Source organism: Ranitomeya imitator, chromosome 3 (genome assembly GCF_032444005.1).
Source record: "Ranitomeya imitator isolate aRanImi1 chromosome 3, aRanImi1.pri, whole genome shotgun sequence".
Taxonomy (NCBI): domain Eukaryota; kingdom Metazoa; phylum Chordata; class Amphibia; order Anura; family Dendrobatidae; genus Ranitomeya; species Ranitomeya imitator.
The window spans coordinates 216,196,702-216,222,942 of NC_091284.1; the positions used below are offsets into that span (position 1 = coordinate 216,196,702).

Here is a 26,241-nt window from a genome sequence, read left to right on the forward strand (position 1 = left end):
GATGGCTGGGAGTCTCATGTTCAGCAGGTCAGGAAGGTGTTTCAGGTCCTGCGGGCCAATTCTTTGTTTGTAAAGGGTTCTAAGTGTCTCTTTGGAGTCCAGAAGATTTCTTTTTTGGGGTATATTTTTTCCCCTTCTACTATTGAGATGGATCCCGTCAAGGTTCAGGCTATTTGTGACTGGACGTAGCCTACATCTCTTAAGAGTCTACAGAAGTTCTTGGGCTTTGCTAATTTTTATCGTCGCTTCATAACTAATTTTTCTAGTGTTGTTAAGCCTTTGACGGATTTGACTAAAAAGGGTGCTGATGTTACTGATTGGTCTCCTGCGGCTGTGGAGGCCTTTCAGGAACTTAAGCGCCGGTTTTCTTCTGCTCCTGTGTTGTCAGCCAGATACGTCGCTTCCTTTTCAGGTTGAGGTCGATGCTTCCGAGATCGGAGCGGGGGCGGTTTTGTCAGAGAAGCTCCGATGGCTCAGTGATGAAGCCATGTGCGTTCTTTTCTAGAAAATTTTCGCCCGCTGAACGGAATTATGATGTTGGTAATCGGGAGCTTTTGGCCATGAAGTGGGCATTTGAGGAGTGCCGTCATTGGCTTGAGGGTGCTAGACATCGTGTGGTGGTCTTGACTGATCACAAAAATCTGATGTACCTTGAGTCTGCCAAGCGTCTGAATCCTAGACAGGCTCGTTGGTCACTGTTTTTCTCCCATTTCAATTTTGTGGTTTCATACCTGCCAGGTTCAAAGAATGTGAAGGCGGATGCTCTTTCTAGGAGTTTTGTGCCTGACTCCCCTGGAAATTCTGAGCCCACTGGTATCCTTAGGGATGGGGTGATTTTGTCGGCTGTCTCCCCAGACTTGCGACGTGCTTTGCAGGAGTTTCAGGCGGATAAACCTGATCGTTGTCCGCCGGAAAGACTGTTTGTTCCGGATAATTGGACCAGTAGAGTCATCTCCGAGGTCCATTCTTCTGTGTTGGCAGGTCATCCTGGAATATTTGGTACTAGAGACTTGGTGGCCAGGTCTTTTTGGTGGCCTTCCTTGTCGAGGGATGTGCGTTCTTTCGTGCAGTCTTGTGGAGTTTGCGCTCGGGCTAAGCCTTGCTGTTCTCGGGCCAGTGGATTGTTGTTACCTTTGCCTATCCCGAAGAGACCTTGGACGCACATTTCCATGGACTTTATTTCGGATCTCCCTGTCTCTCAAAAAATGTCCGTCATATGGGTTGTGTGTGACCGCTTTTCTAAGATGGTTCATCTGGTACCCTTGCCTAAGTTACCTTCCTCCTCTGAGTTGGTCCCTCTGTTTTTTCAAAACGTGGTCCGTCTGCATGGCATTCCGGAGAACATCGTTTCTGACAGGGGATCCCAGTTTGTGTCTAGATTTTGGCGGACGTTCTGTGCTAAGATGGGCATTGATTTGTCCTTTTCGTCTGCATTCCATCCTCAGACGAATGGCCAGACGGAACGAACTAATCAGACTTTAGAAACTTATTTAAGGTGTTTTGTTTCTGCTGATCAAGATGACTGGGTTTCCTTTTTGCCGCTGGCCGAGTTTGCCCTTAATAATCGGGCTAGTTCTGCTACCTTGGTGTCTCCTTTCTTTTGTAATTCGGGGTTTCATCCTCGTTTTTCCTCTGGTCAGGTGGAGCCTTCTGATTGTCCTGGAGTGGACATGGTGGTGGATAGGTTGCATCGGATTTGGAGTCATGTGGTGGACAATTTGAAGTTGTCCCAGGAGAGGGCTCAGCAGTTTGCTAATCGCCGTCGCCACGTGGGCCCTCGACTTCTTGTTGGGGACTTGGTGTGGTTGTCTTCTCGTTTTGTTCCTATGAAGGTCTCTTCTCCTAAGTTTAAGCCTCGGTTCATCGGTCCCTATAGGATCTTGGAAATTCTTAACCCTGTGTCGTTTCGTTTGGATCTCCCGGCATCGTTTGCTATTCATAATGTGTTCCATCGGTCGTTGTTGCGGAAGTATGAGCTACCTGTCGTTCCTTCGCTTGAGCCTCCTGCTCCGGTGCTGGTGGAGGGTGAATTGGAGTATGTTGTGGAGAAGATCTTGGATTCTCGTGTTTCCAGACGGAAACTCCAGTATTTGGTCAAGTGGAAGGGTTATGGTCAGGAGGATAATTCTTGGGTGATTGCCTCTGATGTTCATGCTGCCGATTTGGTCCGTGCTTTTCATAGGGCTCATCCTGGTCGCCCTGGTGGTTCTCGTGTGGGTTCGGTGACCCCTCCTCAAGGGGGGGGTACTGTTGTGAGTTCTGTTTTTGGGCTCCCTCTGGTGGTTACTGATGGTACTGGGTGACTTGTGTTCTCTGCGGTCTCTGGTGTCCACCTGTTCCATCAGGTTATGGGAGTTTCCTATTTAACCTGGCTTTTTTGTCATTTCCTCGCCGGCTATCAATGTAATCAGCGTGTCTTTTTACCTCTGCTCCCTGCGTCTGTTATCTTCAGGACAAGCTAAGTTTTGATTTTCCTGTTCCACGTTTTGCTTAATTTTTGTCTTAGTCCAGCTTGCAGAGATGTGATTCCTTGCTGCTGGTTGCTCTAGTGGGCTGAAATTACTCCTCATGTTCCATGAGTTGGTACAAGTAATTTCAGGATGGTTTTTTTTGAAGGGTTTTTCGCTGACCGCGCAGTTCACTTTTGTATCCTCTGCTATCTAGCTTTAGCGGGCCTCATTTTTGCTGATTCTATTTTTCATAACTACGTATGTGCTTTCCTCTCATTTCACCGTTATTACATGTGGGGGGCTGCTATTTCTGTGGGGTGTTTCTCTGGAGGCAAGTGAGGTCTGTGTTTCTTCTTATAGGGGAAGTTAATCCTTCAGCTGGCGCGAGACGTCTAGGAATCATCGTAGGCACGTTCCCCGGCTACTGCTAGTTGTGTGTTTAGGTTCAGGATCACGGTCAGCTCAGGTTCCATCACCCTAGAGCTTGTTTTGTTTTTGTGCTTGTCCTTTTGTGATCCCCTGCCATTGGGATCATGACAATTAGGATCCCTAGGGTTAGGGTCACGATCCCTAGGGTTAGGGTTGGGGTTAGGATCCCTAGGGTTACTAGGGATCCTAACCCTAACCCTAGCTATTTCTGTTTATAGTGGGTTTTCTAGTTGATTTTGATGATTGGCAGCTGTCACACACTTCTCATCATGCGTTTCAAAAACGCAAACGCAGGAAAAACGCATGTAAACGCGTCAAAACGCTGCGTTTGTGCAAAAACGCATGTGTCTAAAAAACGCAGCGTTTGCACGCGTTTACATGTGCTTTTCTCACCACCTGCGTTTGCATTTAAAACGCTGCGTTTTGAAACGCAAATGTGAAACCAGCCTTATACGCTGGGAAATACGGTATATGTGTCTACTGACATATATATATATATATATATATATATATATATATATATATATATATGGGCAGCACGGTGGTTCAGTGGTTAGCACTGCAGCCTTGCAGCGCTGGGGTCCTGGGTTCTAATCCCACCCAGGACAACATCTGCAAAGAGTTTGTATGTTCTCTCCGTGTTTGCGTGGGTTTCCTCCGGGTACTCCGGTTTCCTCCCACATTCCAAAGACATACTGATAGGGATTCTAGATTGTGAGCCTCATTGGGGACAGTGATGTTAATGTGTGCAAAACTGTAAAGCGCTGCGGAATATGTTAGCGCTATATAAAAATAAAGATTATTATTATTATTATTATTATATATATATATATATATATATATATATATGTATATGTATATGTGTGTGTGTGTGTGTATATATATATATATATTACGATTTTTTGAGCACATGGATCCATTGTATGTCCATATGTCGGTTTTGCAAGCCTGCGAGAAAATCTCGCAGTACGGATGCCATACGGAGGATGCCATGCACAAAATACGCTGACACCCCCTGCCTACGGAGGAAATACGGACCACTATTTTGGGGACTTTTCAGCGTATTACTGCCGTAAATTACGGACCGTATTGTCTTACGCCGAGTGTGACGCCGGCCTAAGAAGGGCCCATGCACTAATAAACAGGCTGCAATACACCTTGGAGCAACATCAGAGTGTCTATAAGAGCCCATCACGACTTATCCCTTATGAAACCTCATTGTTTCCATTGGGAACATCAGTGATCGAAATACACTGCTATATCTTTATGGATTTTTTTTTAATTTTTTTTTTACATAAATGAATGTATTTATTGGATTAATATTTATTCTTTTTTTTTTTTGAGATTTTCATTTTAATATTTTTACACTTTTTAATAAAGTTACATTATCCCAGGATGGGACATCACTGTATAGTGACAGATAGTTTATCTGATACTCTGCATCAGAGCAGCATCTGACAAGCAGGCAACAAGCATATCTTAGTAGGCGCTCACAGGCCACCTTCTCTGCAGGACCTCGAAGGACCCTGCGGCCATCATGTAGCAGGGGTCACCATGGAGACTATCGACACAACGTGATCGCATCACGTTGTGCCAATGGAAGCAGACAGGGAGCTCCCTACCTGTGCAATGCTCCTCAATGTTGGCTTTCGCACAGAGCTAACACCTGCACCAGATCGCGGCAGCACTCGGCGTGAGCCCGCGTGATTGCGATGCCATATAGATAGTGGCTTGCGGGAACGCAGCTACTGCAGTATATGGTGCGTTTTGGGAAGGGGTTAATGGTGTCGCAGCCTCTGTAGCCTTTCAGAAAAGGTGTGAATATACTGACAGCTGACAGACCATGTGACACTTAGATTGCACTCAGGTGGACTTCCTTTCACCAAGCATGTGACTTATGAAGGTAATTGCTTGCACAAGAAATTTTTAGTTGCGTGATAGCAAAATGGGTGAATGCATATGCACATGCCAATTTTTAGTTATTTGATCCCATAAATGTAATTTATACCTACATTTTCTCACTTCATTTCACCAATTTAGGTTATTTAGTGCTGATGCATCACACACAAATTGGTTTACAAAACTATTTAACACAGGTTGTAATGTAGCAAAATAGCTAAAAAGCCAAGGGGATGAATACTTTTGCAAGCCACTGTAGTTTTCCATAGAGTTATGACCTCAAGTTACAATATGTTCATTTTACAATGATCGCCCCAGAATTCAATTAATATTGTGTTTTTATTTTTGTAGAACAGATCTTTAAAAAAGAAAATGAAGGAAGGATGCAAACAGTGTAGCGATTTTGAAGCTGAGGTATGGCTTTGTATTTGTGTCTTTACTTTAAGTGGTTTAAACAGACTACAATATTGAAGTCTCTAATTCCCAGCCCCTACGTCAGCAGGTTAGAGGGTTTTTTGCCACGAACAAAAGCTCATTTTAATCAAAAAATCTTAGAATGCTAAGAAGTTCTACAATTGGATATAATATATGCTGCTTATGTGGGGCTATGGAAAAAAAAATCCACATTCAGCAGCCAGCGCCATCTTGGTGGAGACGATTTTTTTTCCTCTAGCTAAATGGTGCCGGCGCAGATGCTACTGTGCAGGTGCGGCCGACGACATGTTGAAAGATAATTTTTTTTTTTCCTGAATACATGTGGAGCGCCTGCCAGGGCCTAGGGGTTACTACCGGGTCCGGTCATCATTAAAGGGGTGGCCACGGTGGCAGCGACCCTGTCCATGGCCCTGGGCGTCCAAATTAAAGGGAAGGTCTTTAAAGGGGTTATTAGAAATAAGAATGTTCGTGACGCCACCTGTGGTATTCGGTCAGGGGTGACCGACGCTGCTTAAAGGGGTCCTCTGGGGAGTGATGGCAGTGCAGCAAGGATGGTATGGTTTCCCACAGGTGAAGCTGGGTCCTTCGGGCTTCCGGTGTATTTGGTAAGGATAGTGTGGTGCCAGAAATAGTCAAAGGACACAAGGTTGTAGTCTCTTTACCTCTTTACTGGTGGTTCACGGCCACAGTCCAGGGTACCGGTAAGAGGTGTTGATGAGGTCCGGTCGGCCTGGAAGCAATTATGGATCCCTTTCTCAGGTGATGTTAGAAAGCCTTCCTTCTCACGCTTTGAGGCGAGTCCCTTGCTGCTTATGGCTCCACACAAGGTCCTCTCTTTCCCTGTCCTAGGACAGTACCCGCATGGTAGGCAAAGCAAGACTTTTTACAGGGTATCTGTTATGATCCGGTGACCTTGGAGCAGCATGAGAACTTTCACTGGAGTAGGTGGTCACTATACTGACCGCAATCCTGAACTTAACACCGTAACTAGAAGTAGCCGTGGAGTGTACCTAACCAATCCTAGACACCTCATCACAGCCGGAGGACTAAATACCCCTAAAGATGGAAATAGGAATACTATCTTGCCTCAGAGCAGATTCCCAAAGGATAGACAGCCCCCCACAAATATTGGCGGTGAGTCGGAGAGGAAAAAACATACACAGGCAGAAAAACAGGATTTAGCACAGGAGGCCACTCTAGCTAAAATAGGACAGGATAGGACAGAGTTCTGTGCGGTCAGTATTAAAACCCTTCAAAAATATCCACAGCAGAATATACACAAACTTCCTACATCTAACTAAAGACGTAGGAGCGTATATCTGCAACTCCAGTGAATCCTACAATCAGAGCAGGAACACAAACAAAAACAAGCACACTGCCGGTGTGCCACAGAAAAAGAAACAGACACTTATCTTTGCTGAAATGGCAGCCAAGCAAGAGAAGCCAGAAATAGATCCATCATATCCCAAAAAACATTGACAACTGGCCAGGACTAATGAGTCTAGCAAGCCTAAATAGCCCAGTCAGCACTGCAATTAGCAGATACACCTGTCCAAGACTGCAGCCCAAGAACACTTGCATTACCATCTGCTACCACCAGAGGGAGCTCAAAAGCAGAATTCACAACAGTACCCCTTCCTTGAGCAGGGGTCACCGAACCCTCACCAGAGCCCCCAGGACGATCAAGATGAGCCAGATGAAAGGCACGAACCAAATCAGTAGCATGGACATCAGAGGCAAACACCCAAGAATTATCCTCCTGGCCATAACCCTTCCATTTGACAAGGTACTGAAGCTTCCGCCTTGAAAAACGGGAATCCAAATTCTTCTCAACAACATATTCCAACTCCCCATCAACCAACACAGGGGCCGGAGGATCAACAGAGGGAACAACGGGCTCCACATATTTCCGCAACAAAGATCTAAGGAAGACATTATGGATAGCAAAAGAGACCGGAAGCGCCAGTCGAAAAGACACCGGATTAATAATCTCAGAAATCCTATACGGACCAATAAACCGAGGCTTAAACTTAGAAGAAACCTTCATAGGAACATGACGGGAAGACAACTAGACCAGATCCCCAACCCGAAGCCGGGAACCAACACACCGACGACTATTAGCAAAACGTTGAGCCTCCTCTTGAGACAACACCAAATTGTCCACCACATGAGCCCAGATCTGCTGCAACCTGTCCACTACAGAATCCACACCAGGACAGTCAGAAGGCCAAAGCTGCCCAGAAGAAAAACGAGGATGAAAACCAAAATTACAAAAGAAAGGCGAAACCAAGGTAGCCGAACTAGCCCGATTATTAAGGGCAAACTCGGCCAATGGCAAGAAAGCCACCCAATCATCCTGATCAGCAGACACAAAGCATCTCAAATACGTCTCCAGAGTCTGATTAGTTCGCTCGGTCTGACCATTTGTCTGAGGATGGAACGCAGAAGAAAAAGACAAATCAATGCCCAACCTAGCACAAAAGGCCCACCAAAACCTAGAAACAAACTGGGAACCTCTGTCGGACACAATATTCTCCGGAATACCATGCAAACGGACCACATGCTGAAAAAACAGCGGGACCAGATCCGAAGAGGAAGGCAATTTAGGCAAAGGCACCAAATGAACCATCTTAGAGAACCGGTCACAAACAACACAGATAACCGACATCCTCTGGGAAACCAGAAGATCGGAAATAAAATCCATAGAAATATGCGTCCAGGGCCTCTCAGGGACCGGCAATGGCAAAAGCAACCCACTAGCACGGGAACAACAAGGCTTGGCCCGCGCACAAGTCCCACAGGACTGCACAAAAGAACGCACATCACGCGACAAAGAAGGACACCAAAAGGACCTACCAACCAAGTCTCTGGTACCAAAAATGCCAGGATGACCAGCCAACACGGAACAGTGAACCTCAGAAATCACTCTACTAGTCCATCTGTCAGGAACAAACAATTTCCCCACTGGACAGCGGTCAGGTTTATCAGCTTGAAATTCCTGAAGAACCCGTCGTAAATCAGGGGAAATGGCAGAAAGGACCACCCCTTCTTTCAAAATACCGACCGTTTCCAAGACCTCAGGAGAATCAGGCAAAAAACTCCTAGAGAGGGCATCAGCCTTAATGTTCTTAGAACCCGGAAGGTACGAGACCACAAAATCAAAACGGGAAAAATACAAGGACCATCGAGCCTGTCTAGGATTCAGCCGTTTAGCAGACTCGATGTAAATCAAATTCTTATGATCGGTCAAGACCACAATACGGTGCTTAGCTCCCTCAAACCAATGTCGCCACTCCTCAAACGCCCACTTCATAGCCAACAACTCCCGATTGCCGACATAATTGCGTTTAGCAGGCGAAAACTTACGGGAAAAGAAGGCACACGGTTTCATTAAGGAACCAACAGGATCCCTCTGAGACAAAACGGCCCCTGCCCCAATCTCAGAAGCGTCAACCTCAACCTGAAACGGAAGAGAAACATCCGATTGGCGCAACACCTGAGCAGAAGTAAATCGACGTTTAAGCTCCTGAAAGGCAGAGACAGCCGCAGAGGACCAATTTGCCACATCCGCGCCTTTCTTCGTCAAATCGGTCAAGGGTTTAACCACGCTGGAAAAATTAGCAATTAAACGACGATAAAAATTTGCAAAACCCAAAAATTTCTGAAGGCTCTTCACAGATGTGGGCTGAATCCAATCATGAATAGCCTGAACCTTAACCAGATCCATCTCTATAGATGAGGGAGAAAAAATAAAGCCCAAAAAAGAGACACTTAGACCCCTTCACAAACAGGGCATTGTCACGAAGGATCTGAAATACCATCCTGACCTGTTCCACATGAGACTCCCAATCATCGGAAAAAATCAAAATATCGTCCAAATATACAATCAAGAACTTATCAATATAAGTCCGGAAGATATCATGCATGAAGGACTGAAAAACAGATGGAGCATTAGTGAGCCCGAATGGCATCACAAGGTATTCAAAATGGCCTTCGAGCGTGTTAAACGCAGTTTTCCATTCATCACCCTGCTTAATACGAACAAGATTATATGCCCCCCGAAGGTCACTCTTAGTAAACCAACTAGCTCCCTTAATCCTGGCAAACAAATCGGTAAGCAAAGGGTATTGAAACTTGGCTGTGATTTTATTCAAGAGGCGATAATCAATTCAGGGTCTCAAAGAACCATTTTTTTTAGCAACAAAAAAGGACCCCGCTCCCAACGGTGAAGAATATGGCCGAATATGCCCTTTCTCCAAAGACTCCTTAATATAGCTCCATATGGGGTATGTTCAGGCACAGACAGGTTGAAAAGTCGACCCTTAGGAAACTTACAGCCTGGAATCAAGTCAATAGCACAATCGCAGTCCCTATGCGGTGGAAGGAAACTGGACTTGGGCTCATCGAATACATCCTGAAAATCAGACAAACTCTGGAATTTCAGAAGAAGAAGAAGAGGAGATTGACATCAAAGGAACATCATTATGAACCCCCTGACAACCCCAACTAATCACAGACATGGACTTCCAATCCAACACAGGATTATGTACCTGCAACCACGGAAAACCCAGCACGATAGCATCATGCAAATTATGCAACACCAGAAATCGACAATCTTCCTGATGGGCTGGCGCCATGCGCATGGTCACTTGTGTCCAAAACTGGGGCTTATTTTTAGCCAAGGGTGTAGCATCAATGCCCCTTAAAGGAATAGGGTTCTGCAAAGGCTGCAAGGAAAAACCACAACGCCTGGCAAACTCAAAGTCCATTAAGTTCAAGGCGGCGCCTGAATCCACAAACGCCATGACAGGAAATTATGACAATGAGCAGATCAAGGACACAGATAACAGATATTTAGGTTGTACAGTACTGATGGTAAATGAACTAGCGATCTTCTTTGTCCGCTTAGGACAGACTGAAATGACATGAGAAGCATCGCCACAATAATAACACAACCCCTTTTGACGTCTGAATCCTTGTCGTTCTGTTCTAGACAGAATCCTATCACACTGCATTGACTCAGAAATCTGCTCTGAGGATGACGCCACAGCGCACACAGTTCTGCGCTCCCGCAAGCGCCGGTCAATCTGAATGGCCAGAGACATAGAATCACTCAGACCAGACGGCGTGGGAAACCCCACCATGACATCTTTAATGGATTCAGAAAGCCCCGTTCTGAAAATTGCCGCCAAAGCATCATTATTCCATTTAGTCGACACAGACCATTTTCTGAATTTCTGACAATACAATTCTGCCGCCTCTTGACCCTGAGACAGGGCCAACAAGGTCTTCTCAGCTTGATCCACAGAATTAGGTTCATCATATAATAATCCCAAAGCCTGAAAAAAGGAGTCAATATTAAGCAAAGCCGGATTCCCAGATTCCAGGGAAAACGCCCAATCCTGCGGGTCGCCACGCAGCAGGGAGATTACGATTTTTACCTGCTGAATGGAATCACCAGAGGATCGAGGTCTCAGAGCAAAAAACAGTTTACAGTTGTTTTTAAAACTCAAAAATTTGGACTTGTCACCAGAAAGCAAATCAGGAGTAGGAATCTTCGGTTCTAAAGCAGGAGTCTGAACAATATAATCTGAAATACCCTGTACCCTAGCAGCAAGCTGGTCTACACGAGAAGCTATTTCCTGAACATTCATGCTAGCACAAAGCTCCTCAATCACCCAGAGATTAAGAGGGAAGAGAACAGAAAACAGACTGAAGAAAAAAAAATAGCTCAACACCTTCCTTCCCTTCTTCTGAGAGGCATTTAACTCATTATTGGCCAGTTGTACTGTTATGATCCGGTGACCTTGGAGCAGCATGAGAACTTTCACTGGAGTAGGTGGTCACTATACTGACCGCAATCCTGAACTTAACACCGCAACAAGAAGTAGCCGTGGAGTGTACCTAACCAATCCTAGACACCTCGTCACAGCCGGAGGACTAAATACCCCTAAAGATGGAAATAGGAATACTATCTTGCCTCAGAGCAGATTCCCAAACGATAGACAGCCCCCCACAAATATTGGCGGTGAGTCGGAGAGGAAAAAACATACACAGGCAGAAAAACAGGATTTAGCACAGGAGGCCACTCTAGCTAAAATAGGACAGGATAGGACAGAGTTCTGTGCGGTCAGTATTAAAACCCTTCAAAAATATCCACAGCAGAATATACAAAAACTTCCTACATCTAACTAAAGACGTAGGAGCGTATATCTGCAACTCCAGCGAATCCTACAATCAGAGCAGGAATACTACCAAAAACAAGCACACTGCCGGTGTGCCACAGAAAAAGAAACAAACACTTATCTTTGCTGAAATGGCAGCCAAGCAGGAGAAGCCAGAAAGAGATCTGTTGTGAGTTCTGTTTTTGGGCTCCCTCTGGTGGTTACTGATGGTACTGGGTGATTTGTGTTCTGCTGTCTCTGGTGTCCACCTGTTCTATTAGGATTTGGGAGTTTCCTATTTAACCGGGCTTTCTTGTCATTTCCCCGCCGGCTATCAAGGTTATCAGAGTGTTTTGTTACCTCAGCTTCTGGCTTCAGTAATCTTCAGGACAAGCTAAGTTTTTGATTTTCTTGTTCCACGTTTTGATTTATTTTTGTCTTGTCCAGCTTGCATATAATTGTTTCTTTGCTGCTGGTTGCTCTAGCGGGCTGTAATTGCTCCTCATGTTCCATGAGTTGGAACATGAGTTCAAGTAATTACAGGATGGTTTTTTTGAAGGGTTTTTTGCTGACCGCGCAGTTTACTTTTGTATCCTCTGCTATCTAGTTTTAGCGGGCCTCATTTTGCTGAATCTGATTTCATACTGTGTATGTGCCTTCCTCTTATTTCACCGTCATTATATGTGGGGGGCTGCTATTTCTGTGGGGTATTTCTCTGGAGGCAAGAGAGGTCTGTGTTTCTTCTAATAGGGGAAGTTAGATCTTCGGCTGGTGCGAGACGTCTAGGATCAACGTAGGCACGTTCCCCGGCTATTGTTATTTGTGTGTTCAGGTTTAGGGTCGCGGTCAGCTCAGGTTCCATCACCCTAGAGCTCGTTGGTGCTTGTCCTTTTGTGATTCCCTGCCAGTGGAATCATGACAGTATAGCCGGCCAAAAATGTTTGGGCTGAAGTAGGAGGAAAAGTAGTCTGAGGAAGTTTTTTTTTTTTCTCCTCTGAGGTTGCTGCCTAGCCCTAATTGCAGCCGGGCTGATTTTTTTTTTTTTTTTTTTTCCTCCTCTTAATCCTTGAATGGCTCTGACCTTAGCTGTTTATCATGGACGTCCAGAATTTAGCTTCCAGCTTGAATAATCTTGCTGCTAAGGTTCAAAATATACAAGATTTTGTTGTACATGCTCCTATGTCTGAACCTAGAATTCCTATTCCAGAGTTCTTTGCTGGAGATAGATCTAGTTTTCTGAATTTTAGGAACAATTGCAAGCTGTTCCTTTCTTTGAAATCTCGCTCTTCTGGAGACCCTGCTCAGCAGGTTAAGATTATTATATCTTTCCTGCGGGGTGACACTCAAAATTGGGCATTTGCATTGGCACCAGGGGATCCTGCGTTGCTTAATGTGGATGCGTTTTTTCTGGCATTGGGTTTGCTCTATGAGGAACCTAACCAAGAGATTCAGGCTGAAAAAGCTTTATTAGCTCTCTCTCAGGGGCAAGATGAAGCAGAAATATATTGTCAAAAATTTCGGGAATGGTCAGTGCTTACTCAGTGGAATGAGTGCGCCCTGGCTGCAAAGTTCAGAGATGGCCTTTCTGAGGCCATTAAAGATGTTATGGTGGGGTTCCCTGCGCCTACGGGTCTGAATGAGTCTATGACTATGGCTATTCAGATTGATCGGCGTTTACGGGAGCGCAAACCTGTGCACCATTTGGCGGTGTCTTCTGAACAGGCACTTGAGACAATGCAATGTGATAGAGTTCAGTCTAGAAGTGAACGGCAAAACTATAGGCGGAAAAATGGGTTGTGCTTTTATTGTGGTGATTCAGCTCATGTTATATCAGCATGCTCTAAACGCACAAAAAAGGTTGATAAGTCTGTTGCCATTAGTACGTTACAGTCTAAGTTCATTCTGTCTGTGACTCTGATTTGCTCATTATCATCCATTTCCGTCGATGCCTATGTAGATTCAGGCGCTGCCCTGAGTCTTATGGATTGGTCATTTGCCAAGCGATGTGGGTTTAGTCTTGAGCCTCTGGAAGTCCCTATTCCTTTGAAGGGAATTGACTCTACACCTTTAGCTATGAATAAACCTCAGTACTGGACACAAGTGACCATGCGTATGACTCCCGTTCATCAGGAGGTGATTCGCTTCCTGGTGTTGTATAATTTACATGATGTTCTAGTACTTGGTCTGCCATGGTTACAAACTCATAATCCAGTCCTTGACTGGAAAACAATGTCTGTGTTAAGCTGGGGATGTCAGGGGGTTCATGATGATGCACCTCCGATTTCTATCGCTTCATCTACTCCTTCTGAGGTTCCTGTATTTTTGTCGGATTATCGGGATGTTTTTGAGGAGCCTAAGCTCAGTTCGCTTCCTCCTTACAGGGATTGCGATTGTGCTATAGATTTAATTCCTGGTAGTAAATTTCCTAAAGGTCGTTTGTTCAATCTGTCAGTGCCGGAGCATACTGCTATGCGGGATTATGTTAAGGAGTCCTTGGAAAAGGGACATATCCGTCCATCTTCGTCCCCTTTGGGAGCAGGTTTTTTTTTCGTGGCCAAGAAAGATGGGTCCTTGAGACCTTGTATAGATTATCGTCTTTTGAATAAGATTACCGTAAAATATCAGTATCCTTTGCCTTTGTTGACTGATTTGTTTGCTCGCATTAAGGGGGCTAAATGGTTCACTAAGATTGATCTCCGGGGTGCGTATAATCTTATACGAATAAAGCAAGGTGATGAGTGGAAAACCGCATTTAATACGCCTGAGGGCCATTTTGAGTATTTGGTAATGCCTTTCGGACTTTCTAATGCTCCTTCAGTCTTCCAGTCCTTTATGCACGATATTTTCCGTGAATATCTGGATAAATTTATGATTGTGTATTTGGATGATATTTTGTTTTTTTCTGATGACTGGAAGTCTCATGTTCAGCAGGTCAGGAAGGTGTTTCAGGTCCTGCAGGCTAATTCCTTGTTTGTAAAGGGCTCAAAGTGTCTCTTTGGAGTCCAGAAGATTTCTTTCTTGGGGTATATTTTTTCCCCTTCTACTATTGAGATGGATCCCGTCAAGGTTCGGGCTATTTCTCGCTGAGGATCTGTTTATACCAAGGAAGGTGACGGGCACAAGGGGGCATTCTTTGCGTCTGGAGGAGAGAAGGTTTTTCCACCAACATAGAAGAGGATTCTTTACTGTTAGGGCAGTGAGAATCTGGAATTGCTTGCCTGAGGAGGTGGTGATGGCGAACTCAGTCGAGGGGTTCAAGAGAGGCCTGGATGTCTTCCTGGAGCAGAACAATATTGTATCATACAATTATTAGGTTCTGTAGAAGGACGTAGATCTGGGTATTTATTATGATGGAATATAGGCTGAACTGGTGGACAAATGTCTTTTTTCGGCCTTACTAACTATGTTACTATGTTACTATGTTACTATTTGTGACTGGACGCAGCCTGCATCTCTTAAGAGTTTGCAGAAGTTCTTGGGCTTTGCTAATTTCTATCATCGTTTTATAACTAATTTTTCTAGTGTTGTTAAGCCTTTGACGGATTTGACTAAGAAGGGTGCTGATGTTGCTGATTGGTCTCCTGCGGCTGTGGAGGCCTTTCAGGAACTTAAGCGCCGGTTTTCTTCTGCTCCTGTGTTGCATCAGCCTGATGTTTAGCTTCCTTTCCAAGTTGAGGTTGATGCTTCCGAGATTGGAGCGGGGGCGGTTTTGTCACAGAGAAGCTCCGATTGCTCGGTGATGAAGCCATGTGCATTCTTTTCTAGAAAATTTTCGCCCGCTGAGCGGAATTATGATGTGGGTAATCGGGAACTTTTGGCCATGAAGTGGGCATTTGAGGAGTGGCGTCATTGGCTGGAGGGTGCTAGACATCGTGTGGTGGTCTTGACTGATCACAAAAATCTGATTTACCTTGAGTCTGCCAGGCGTCTGAATCCTAGACAGGCTCGTTGGTCACTGTTTTTCTCTCGTTTCAATTTTGTGGTTTCATACCTGCCAGGTTCAAAGAATGTGAAGGCGAATGCTCTCTCTAGGAGTTTTGTGCCTGACTCCCCTGGAAATTCTGAGCCCACTGGTATCCTTAGGGATGGGGTGATTTTGTCGGCTGTCTTCCCAGACTTGCGATGTGCTTTGCAGGAGTTTCAGGCGGGTAAACCTGATCGTTGTCCGCCTGAGAGACTGTTTGTTCCGGATAGCTGGACCAGTAGAGTCATCTCTGAGGTCCATTCTTCTGCGTTGGCAGGTCATCCTGGAATATTTGGTACTAGAGACTTGGTGGCCAGGTCTTTTTGGTGGCCTTCCTTGTCTAGGGATGTGCGTTCTTTTGTGCAGTCTTGTGAGGTTTGTGCTCGGGCTAAGCCTTGCTGTTCTCGAGCCAGTGGATTGTTGTCACCTTTGCCTATCCCAAAGAGGCCTTGGACGCACATTTCCATGGACTTTATTTCGGATCTCCCTGTCTCTCAAAAAACGTCCGTCATCTGGGTTGTGTGTGACCGCTTTTCTAAAATGGTTCATCTTGTACCCTTGCCTAAGTTGCCTTCCTCCTCTGAGTTGGTCCCTCTGTTTTTCCAGAACGTGGTTCGTTTGCATGGGATTCCGGAGAACATCGTTTCTGACAGGGGATCCCAGTTTGTGTCTAGATTCTGGCGGACGTTCTGTGCTAAGATGGGCATTGATTTGTCCTTTTCGTCTGCATTCCACCCTCAGACGAATGGCCAGACGGAGCGAACTAATCAGACCTTGGAAACTTATTTGAGGTGTTTTGTTTCTGCTGATCAGGATGACTGGGTTACCTTTTTGCCGCTGGCCGAGTTTGCCCTTAATAATCGGGCTAGTTCTGCTACCTTGGTTTCTCCTTTCTTTTGTAATTCGGGGTTTCATCCTCGTTTTTCCTCTGGTCAGGTGGAGCCTTCTGATTGTCCTGGAGTGGACATGGTGGTGGATAGGTTGCATCAGATTTGGAGTCATGTGGTGGACAATTTGAAGTTGTCCCAGGAGAAGGCTCAGCAGTTTGCTAATCGCCGTCGCCGCGTGGGTCCTCGACTTCGTGTTGGGGACTTGGTGTGGTTGTCTTCTCGTTTTGTTCCTATGAAGGTCTCTTCTCCTAAGTTCAAGCCTCGGTTCATCGGTCCTTATAGGATCTTGGAAATTCTTAACCCTGTGTCGTTTCGTTTGGATTTCCCGGCATCGTTTGCTATTCATAATGTGTTCCATCGGTCGTTGTTGCGGAGGTATGAGGTACCTGTTGTTCCTTCGCCTGAGCCTCCTGCTCCGCTGCTGGTGGAGGGAGAATTGGAGTATGTTGTGGAGAAGATCTTGGATTCTCATGTTTCCAGACGGAAACTCCAATATTTGGTCAAGTGGAAGGGTTATGGTCAGGAGGATAATTCTTGGGTGGTTGCCTCTGATGTTCATGCTGATGATTTGGTCCGCGCTTTTCATAGGGCTCATCCTGTTCGCCCTGGTGGTTCTCGTGAGGGTTCGGTGACCCCTCCTCAAGGGGGGGGTACTGTTGTGAGTTCTGTTTTTGGGCTCCCTCTGGTGGTTACTGATGGTACTGGGTGATTTGTGTTCTGCTGTCTCTGGTGTCCACCTGTTCTATTAGGATTTGGGAGTTTCCTATTTAACCGGGCTTTCTTGTCATTTCCCCGCCGGCTATCAAGGTTATCAGAGTGTTTTGTTACCTCAGCTTCTGGCTTCAGTAATCTTCAGGACAAGCTAAGTTTTTGATTTTCTTGTTCCACGTTTTGATTTATTTTTGTCTTGTCCAGCTTGCATATAATTGTTTCTTTGCTGCTGGTTGCTCTAGCGGGCTGTAATTGCTCCTCATGTTCCATGAGTTGGAACATGAGTTCAAGTAATTACAGGATGGTTTTTTTGAAGGGTTTTTTGCTGACCGCGCAGTTTACTTTTGTATCCTCTGCTATCTAGTTTTAGCGGGCCTCATTTTGCTGAATCTGATTTCATACTGTGTATGTGCCTTCCTCTTATTTCACCGTCATTATATGTGGGGGGCTGCTATTTCTGTGGGGTATTTCTCTGGAGGCAAGAGAGGTCTGTGTTTCTTCTAATAGGGGAAGTTAGATCTTCGGCTGGTGCGAGACGTCTAGGATCAATGTAGGCACGTTCCCCGGCTATTGTTATTTGTGTGTTCAGGTTTAGGGTCGCGGTCAGCTCAGGTTCCATCACCCTAGAGCTCGTTGGTGCTTGTCCTTTTGTGATTCCCTGCCAGTGGAATCATGACAGAGATCCATAATATCCCAAAAACCATTGACAACTGGCCAGGACTAATGAGTCCAGCAAGCCTAAATAGCCCAGTCAGCACTGCAATTAGCAGATACACCTGTCCAAGATTGCAGCCCAAGAACACTTGCATTACCATCTGCTACCACCAGAGGGAGCTCAAAAGCAGAATTCACAATAGGTATCTATCACTACTCTGGGCTCTATGTTGCTGTACCTTCGAGTGTGGGTGCGGACAGATGGCCTGAAGTCTTCTGTCCTCCAGTTCTGTTATGAGACGTAAAGTTCCACACAGCCTCGGGCTCCTGATGCCAGGTTCCTGTGCTTCAGCGTGGAAGCAGCCCAGTACCAGCTCCCTTCCAGCTCCTTAATTCTCCTGTGCTTCTCCCTCTGGCATGTTCTACAGATGCAACCATCTGCTTCTCTTCTCTGGCCTGGAGCTGCAGCACCACGTGGCTGCACGACCCTAGATCTTTCTCTCTCTCCTCCAACTCACTGACCAACTGACTAACTCCTCCTCCAAGCCAGAATATATTTCAGGGAAGCTCCCCTGAAACCGGGTTCAGAGCTCCCCCTTCTGGCCTGGAATCGGAATATGTTGCATGTCTGTGTACCACCTGTTAAAGGGATCTTCCTCGCTTCCAGGCATGGTGTCACCCTCCTCGAAAGGAAGGCAATACCACTGTAACAACCGGCTTCCTGGGGTGTTATACATGTATATCACCAAATAAAATAATTACATAGACATTATAGATGCGATCATGCTACTGTGCATGCGCCACCATCGGCACCTGCCTGTTGAATGTGAATTTAAAAAAAAAAAACATATTATATTCAGTATGTAAAATAGGGGGCAGGTCACTGAGGGGATCAGTTATCTGTCATATGCCATACAGATGAATATGTAGGTAGAGCACCACATAAAGCCCCCTTCCAAAGGCCGCCCCAGAGCACGAGAAGCACATTAGCTGAAAACTACAAATAAAGATTAAACCACAACCACAAGACGGATTTCATCAACTAAGATATAATTGTAATCAGGATAACTGCGCCAACCTGACATTGTCTGTATGTTACTCAGCACAATCCTGCTGACAGGTTCCCATTAATGCCCCTCCTCCATTGCCAAGTCTGACTTTTGTCAATTTCCTTTACCCTCAGGGAAATTGTGATGTCTGTTAAACTGAAGGGAAATTGATTTTAACACTTCAAGATTCATGGCATGTTTGGCATTTCTAATACCACGTGCATGTTTTAACGTTCTCTAGTGATTATGACAATATATATTTTGTTACAGGGGCACCTACCATAAGTTTAGAAGGTGTGATATTCTGTGTAATGACATATTCCTTCCTTCCTTGATATCTGTAAAATAGTATCATATTACCTATCCTTAAAATTATAATCTTTATTAATTGAACCTGCACGTTAGTTCACACCACAAAATTGACCAAAATATACAAAACAAATACTGTGCTCACACACAAACACTGAATTTAAAAATGGGGTATACTAGGCTTCCCTAGTGAGCGCTGGACTCACACCTGCCTGACTGCGGGGGTTGGCACCCTACAGGGTTACGTTGTGGCGCCCCCACTCCACGGTGGCTGTCCCTAGAGGCCCTGTTGCACCCTATAGCCACTACGTAACACCCACTACCCGCAGCCTAGGGAACAACTGTAGGCTATACACAGATATTCCTACACTAAAGGAATGCTAGATCCCCACACATAAAAACATGTATAAAGAACACAGAAGGCAAAGAAACATTGGCGTGCTAGCAAGGGAGTTTTCTTGGGGCACAGTCCTTTACAGATTCATCATATGCGTTGTAGATGAGCCTACTGCGATATACCACCAAAGATTCATAAATGTGTGACTACATAAATAGATAGAAGAGTCCAGACACTTATCTCCCTTCATGCGCCATTTGCCCAAGATCACAGCGCCTCTACGCGTTTTGCCCCATTTGGGCTCCTCAGGAGGCTAGATTCATGGATGCGATGTGTCCTGATGCGGTGTAGTAGCTGCACAACTCTGATACCTCCTGCTTTTTAAACCCACCGCCAAAATGCTGATTCCCCGATGCCTGTCCAGCCCCTCACCTGTTCATTTCCTGTGCGCGGTACGTCCCTCCATGTAGCGGCGCATACTCTGGCTGAGCCGCAGATGCTGCATCGTCGCATATGCAGCATCAAAATCACTACGGCGCTACCCTTCCTAGTACGCAGCCTCCACAACCCGAACTACTTCCGGGTCTCTCCTCACAAGTCGACACTGCGCACACTGCAACCTCCTGATACAAGGTGTGGGATACAGTGGCAGACATCGCGCCTGCGCACCCTCTCCGGTATACCTGCGCATGCGCCCCGCTTGCACTCAGTATCCTGGAGGTTTCATTATGCAGCGTTGTCATCCCTTCGTTATAATAAAGCCGGACCACCGGGTTTCCCCATTACCCTTATCTACATGGCATGGCAGATACTTCATGTCACAATATAGTAATCAGCGCATCGCCGTCATCCATTAGCACATGCGCAGAGCCTTCAAACCTCCGACTTGCGTTGTGTGACAGAGAGGACACAATTTCCTCCCCTCAATTTCACTTCACACCCTTGATATCACGGTGCATACAGTCGCACCCCTGCAAGACTGGTATAGAGGCACCCTAAATGGCTGTCTGATGATTCCTCGTTTACTCCAATCCGGGTATATATGGTGGAAGAAGAAAAGGGACAGGGGGTAAAGAATTTTTGGGGAACGATTATTGACAGTAGGAAAGCGGGACAATGATATCAAATAGATCTCACACAGTAATCTGTAGAGCTCCCCTTCATATCGGGAGACTCAAACAAAAATTGGAATGAGGCACGACTTTCTTAAAATATGACCACTTTTACATTTCTACAGTTGTACTAAGTTACAAAAAACAGGCAAATGACAATTGTTAATTTAGCCCCTTTGGTTCGAGGCTGCCCATCCTGAAGATCCATTCACACTCCCTCCTCAAAATGGTCTTATCAGCGTCACCCCCCTAGGGTTTACATTCACCACCTCAATGATCGTAAACTTCACGCTTCTCACATCTCCTCCATGATGGGTCTGTATGTGTTTTGCTAATGGGGTGTCCCTGTTGTTTCTAACGTCCCCCATATGCTCCCCCACTCGTCTCCTAAACTCCCTTTTGGTCTTGCCTATGTAATGTTTTGGGCAGGAGCATTGTGCCATGTATACTCCCCCAGTGGTCTTGCAATTCGAGAAGTTACGCTGATAGTAGGTCTTCCCTGTGGCTGAGCTGCGGAACGATTTCCCTGGTTCCATCCATCTGCACATGCTACAGTTTCCACACTTGAAGAAACCACACGGTTTTCTATCAAGCCAAGTTCCACTCAATTCCGGTCTCCTATATTGGCTATGCACGAGCATGTCCCTGAGCGACTTCCCTTTCCTGAAAGTAATACTGGGGTATTCCCCCACCACATCTCTCAGGTCGGGGTCCAGTCTTATGATGTCCCAATGTTTGAGCAGTAATTTTCTGATCTCTTCATGTCTTATATCAAATGTTCCAATTATTCGAATGGCCTCTTTTGCATCATTATCCCCATCTTTCTTCAAAAGTTTTTGCCTATCCGCTTTCTTAGCATGCTCAAATAATAATAATGATAATAATAATTTTTATTTATATAGCGCCAACATATTCCGCAGCGCTTTACAAATTATAGAGGGGACTTGTACAGACAATAGACATTACAGCATAACAGAAATACAGTTCAAAACAGATACCAGGAGGAATGAGGGCCCTGCTCGCAAGCTTACAAACTATGAGGAAAAGGGGAGACACGAGAGGTGGATGGTAACAATTGCTTTAGTTATTCGGACCAGCCATAGTGTAAGACTCGGGTGTTCATGTAAAGCTGCATGAACCAGTTAACTGCCTAAGTATGTAGCAGTACAGACACAGAGGGCTATTAACTGCATAAAGTGAATGAGAACATAATGCGAGGAACCTGATTTTTTTTTTTTTATATATAAATAGGCCACACAGGGATCGTTAGGTTAATGCATTGAGGCGGTAGGCCAGTCTGAACAAATGAGTTTTTAGGGTACGCTTAAAACTGTGGGGATTGGGGATTAATCGTATTAACCTAGGTAGTGCATTCCAAAGAATCGGCGCAGCACGTGTAAAGTCTTGGAGACGGGAGTGGGAGGTTCTGATTATTGAGGATGCTAACCTGAGGTCAATAGCGGAGCGGAGGGCACAGGTAGGGTGGTAGACTGAGACCAGAGAGGAGATGTAGGGTGGTGCTGAGCCATGGAGTGCTTTGTGGATGAGGGTAGTACTGGATTCTGGAGTGGATGGGTAGCCAGTGTAATGACTGGCACAAGGTAGAGGCATCGATGTAACGGTTGGTGAGGACTATGATCCTGGCAGCAGCATTCAGGACAGATTGGAGTGGGGAAAGTTTCGTAAGAGGGAGGCCGATTAGTAGAGAGTTACAATAGTCCAGACGAGAATGAATAAGTGAAACAGTAAGAGTTTTTGCAGAGTCAAAAGTAAGAAAAGGGCGAATTCTAGAAATGTTTTTGAGATGCAGGTAAGAAGAGCGAGCCAGTGATCGGATGTGGGGGGTGAATGAAAGGTCTGAATGCCGTGTTAAGTACATGCTCAGGGTATTCCTTCTCTCTGAGTCTTCTATACATATCGTCTGCTTGTCTATCAAACAGATCGTTTCTAGAGCAGTTTCTTTTTAGTCTCGGGAACTGTCCCTTAGGAATCCCCCTTTTCAGGGCAGCCGGATGATGGCTTTGCCAGTGTAGGAGACTGTTCGTGCTTGTTGGCTTCCTATATATGCTCGTGGAGATGCCACCTCTTTTCTCTTTCCTGATTTTTACATCTAGGAATGCCAACTCTTCTTTTTGAATCTCCGATGTAAACCTGAGACCTAACTCATTATGATTCAGGTCCCCCAGGAAGTCCCCAAAACTTTCTCTCGTCCCTGTCCACACCAAAAACACATCGTCTATAAACCTGTACCAGACCGGAATAAGGTCCTGCCACCAACTGGAGTCACATCTAAACACCACTGTCTCCTCCCACCAGCTCAGGAACAAATTTGCATACGATGGGGCACAGGGACTACCCATTGCGGTGCCCCTGAGCTGGTGGTAGTGCTTCCTGTTATGAACTGGTGATTCAGAACCACAATGGACCTAGTGGTTAAGAGCACACAAGGTGACCTGATAGTTACTAATAACATAGGACGAGCTCTGAGACGTGGGAACTTTGCTGACCGCAATCCCTAATCCTATCATACCACACTAGAGGTAGCCGTGGAGCGCCCCTGACCAGACCTAGGCGCCTCGGGCACAGCTTGAGAAACTAGCTAGCCCTGAAATAGAAAGATAAGCCTACCTTGCCTCAGAGAAATTCCCCAAAGGAAAAGGCAGCCCCCCACATATAATGACTGTGAGTAAAGATGAAAATACAAACACAGGGATGAAATAGATTTTAGCAAAGTGAGGCCCGACTTACTGAATAGACCGAGGATAGGAAAGATATCTTTGCAGTCAGCACAAAAACCTACAAACATCCACGCAGAGGGCGCAAAAAGACCCTCCGCACCGACTAACGGTACGGAGGTGCTCCCTCTGCGTCTCAGAGCTTCCAGCAAGCAAGAAAAACCAATATAGCAATATAGCAAGCTGGACAGAAAAAATAGCAAACAAAAGTAACACCAGCAAAACTTAGCTTATGCAGGGTAGACAGGCCACAAGAACGATCCAGGAGAGAACCAGACCAATACTGGAACATTGACTGGAGGCAAGGAACAAAGAACTAGGTGGAGTTAAAATAGAGCAGCACCTAACGACTTAACCTCGTCACCTGAGGAAGGAAACTCAGAAGCCGCAGCCCCACTCACATCCACCAGAGGAAGCTCATAGACAGAACCAGCCGAAGTACCACTCATGACCACAGGAGGGAGCCTGACCACAGAATTCACAACAGCTTCCCATCAAAGGTAAAGGTGTTATGGGTAAGCGTGAATTCAAGAAGAGACAGTACAAATGTGTTGTGTTCTCTACAGGCCACCGATCTTTGTTGGAGGTAATATTCCACCCCTCTAATTCCTGCCTCGTGTGGTATACTGCTATATAAGGCCTCTGTCAATAGACACCAACTGTTATGGTCTGGTGATTAAGGAGCGACATGCGACTAGCTCTGAGCAGGTGGTAACTATACTGACCGCAGTCTGTTGTGAGTTCTGTTTTTGGGCTCCCTCTGGTGGTTACTGATGGTACTGGGTGATTTGTGTTCTGCTGTCTCTGGTGTCCACCTGTTCTATTAGGATTTGGGAGTTTCCTATTTAACCGGGCCTTCTTGTCATTTCCTGGCCGGCTATCAAGGTTATCAGAGTGTTTTGTTACCTCAGCTTCTGGCCTCAGTAATCTTCAGGACAAGCTAAGTTTTTGATTTTCTTGTTCCACGTTTGCTTTATTTTTGTCTTGTCCAGCTTGCATTGACGTGTTTCTTTGCTGCTGGTTGCTCTAGCGGGCTGTAATTGCTCCTCATGTTCCATGAGTTGGAACATGAGTTCAAGTAATTACAGGATGGTTTTTTGAAGGGTTTTTGCTGACCGCACAGTTTACTTTTGTATCCTCTGCTATCTAGTTTTAGCGGGCCTCATTTTGCTGAATCTGTTTTCATACTGTGTATGTGCCTTCCTCTCATTTCACCGTCATTATATGTGGGGGGCTGCTATTTCTGTGGGGAGTTTCTCTGGAGGCAAGAGAGGTCTGTGTTTCTTCTAATAGGGGAAGTTAGATCTTCGGCTGGTGCGAGACGTCTAGGATCAACGTAGGCACGTTCCCCGGCTATTGTTATTTGTGTGTTCAGGTTTAGGGTCGCGGTCAGCTCAGGTTCCATCACCCTAGAGCTCGTTGGTGCTTGTCCTTTTGTGATTCCCTGCCATTGGAATCATGACAGTATAGCCGGCCAGAAAGTTTGGGCTGAAGTAGGAGGAAAAGTAGTCTGAGGAAGTTTTTTTTTTTTTCTCCTCTGAGGTTGCTGCCTAGCCTTAATTGCAGCCTGGCTGATTTTTTTTTTTTCCTCCTCTTAATCTTTGAATGGCTCTGACCTTAGCTGTTTGTCATGGACGTCCAGAGTTTAGCTTCCAGCCTGAATAATCTTGCTGCTAAGGTTCAAAATATACAAGATTTTGTTGTACATGCTCCTATGTCTGAACCTAGAATTCCTATTCCAGAGTTCTTTGCTGGAGATGGATCTCGTTTTCTGAATTTTAGGAATAATTGCAAGTTGTTCCTTTCTTTGAAATCTCGCTCTTCTGGAGACCCTGCTCAGCAGGTTAAGATTATTATATCTTTCCTGCGGGGTGACCCTCAAAATTGGCCATTTGCATTGGCACCAGGGGATCCTGCGTTGCTTAATGTGGATGCGTTTTTTCTGGCATTGGGTTTGCTCTATGAGGAACCGAACCAAGAGATTCAGGCTGAAAAAGCTTTATTAGCTCTCTCTCAGGGGCAAGATGAAGCAGAAATATTTTGTCAAAAATTTCGGAAATGGTCAGTGCTTACTCAGTGGAATGAGTGCGCCCTGGCTGCAAAGTTTAGAGATGGCCTTTCTGAGGCCATTAAAGATGTTATGGTGGGGTTCCCTGCGCCTACAGGTCTGAATGAGTCTATGACTATGGCTATTCAGATTGATCGGCGTTTACGGGAGCGCAAACCTGTGCACCATTTGGCGGTGTCTTCTGAACAGGCACTTGAGACAATGCAATGTGATAGAGTTCAGTCTAGAAGTGAACGGCAAAACTATAGGCGGAAAAATGGGTTGTGCTTTTATTGTGGTGATTCAGCTCATGTTATATCAGCATGCTCTAAACGCACAAAAAAGGTTGATAAGTCTGTTGCCATTAGTACGTTACAGTCTAAGTTCATTCTGTCTGTGACTCTGATTTGTTCATTATCATCCATTTCCGTCGATGCCTATGTAGATTCAGGCGCTGCCCTGAGTCTTATGGATTGGTCATTTGCCAAGCGATGTGGGTTTAGTCTTGAGCCTCTGGAAGTCCCTATTCCTTTGAAGGGAATTGACTCTACACCTTTAGCTATGAATAAACCTCAGTACTGGACACAAGTGACCATGCGTATGACTCCCGTTCATCAGGAGGTGATTCGCTTCCTGGTATTGTATAATTTACATGATGTTCTAGTACTTGGTCTGCCATGGTTACAAACTCATAATCCAGTCCTTGACTGGAAAACAATGTCTGTGTTAAGCTGGGGATGTCAGGGGGTTCATGATGATGCATCTCCGATTTCTATCGCTTCATCTACTCCTTCTGAGGTTCCTGTATTTTTGTCTGATTATCAGGATGTTTTTGAGGAGCCTAAGCTCAGTTCGCTTCCTCCTCACAGGGATTGCGATTGTGCTATAGATTTAATTCCTGGTAGTAAATTTCCTAAAGGTCGTTTGTTCAATCTGTCAGTGCCAGAGCATACTGCTATGCGGGATTATGTTAAGGAGTCCTTGGAAAAGGGACATATCCGTCCATCTTCGTCCCCTTTGGGAGCAGGTTTTTTTTTTCGTGGCCAAAAAAGATGG

At 45.5% G+C, this 26,241-nt stretch overlaps 1 protein-coding gene across 2 annotated transcripts in view; it reads left to right on the top strand.

Annotated features, from left to right (window-relative positions):
- The window catches only part of LOC138672003 (synaptonemal complex protein 1-like), a 133,096-nt gene that overhangs the window by 91,476 nt on the left and 15,379 nt on the right, over positions 1 to 26,241 (top strand). The window contains exon 5 of one of the 2 annotated variants that reach the window (XM_069760090.1): positions 5,130 to 5,192. The exons of the other annotated variant lie outside the window; for it this stretch is intronic. Coding sequence (XP_069616191.1) covers positions 5,130 to 5,192 — 63 coding nt within the window. The remainder of the gene's footprint in view (positions 1 to 5,129; positions 5,193 to 26,241) is intronic. 2 annotated transcript variants of the gene reach the window in all.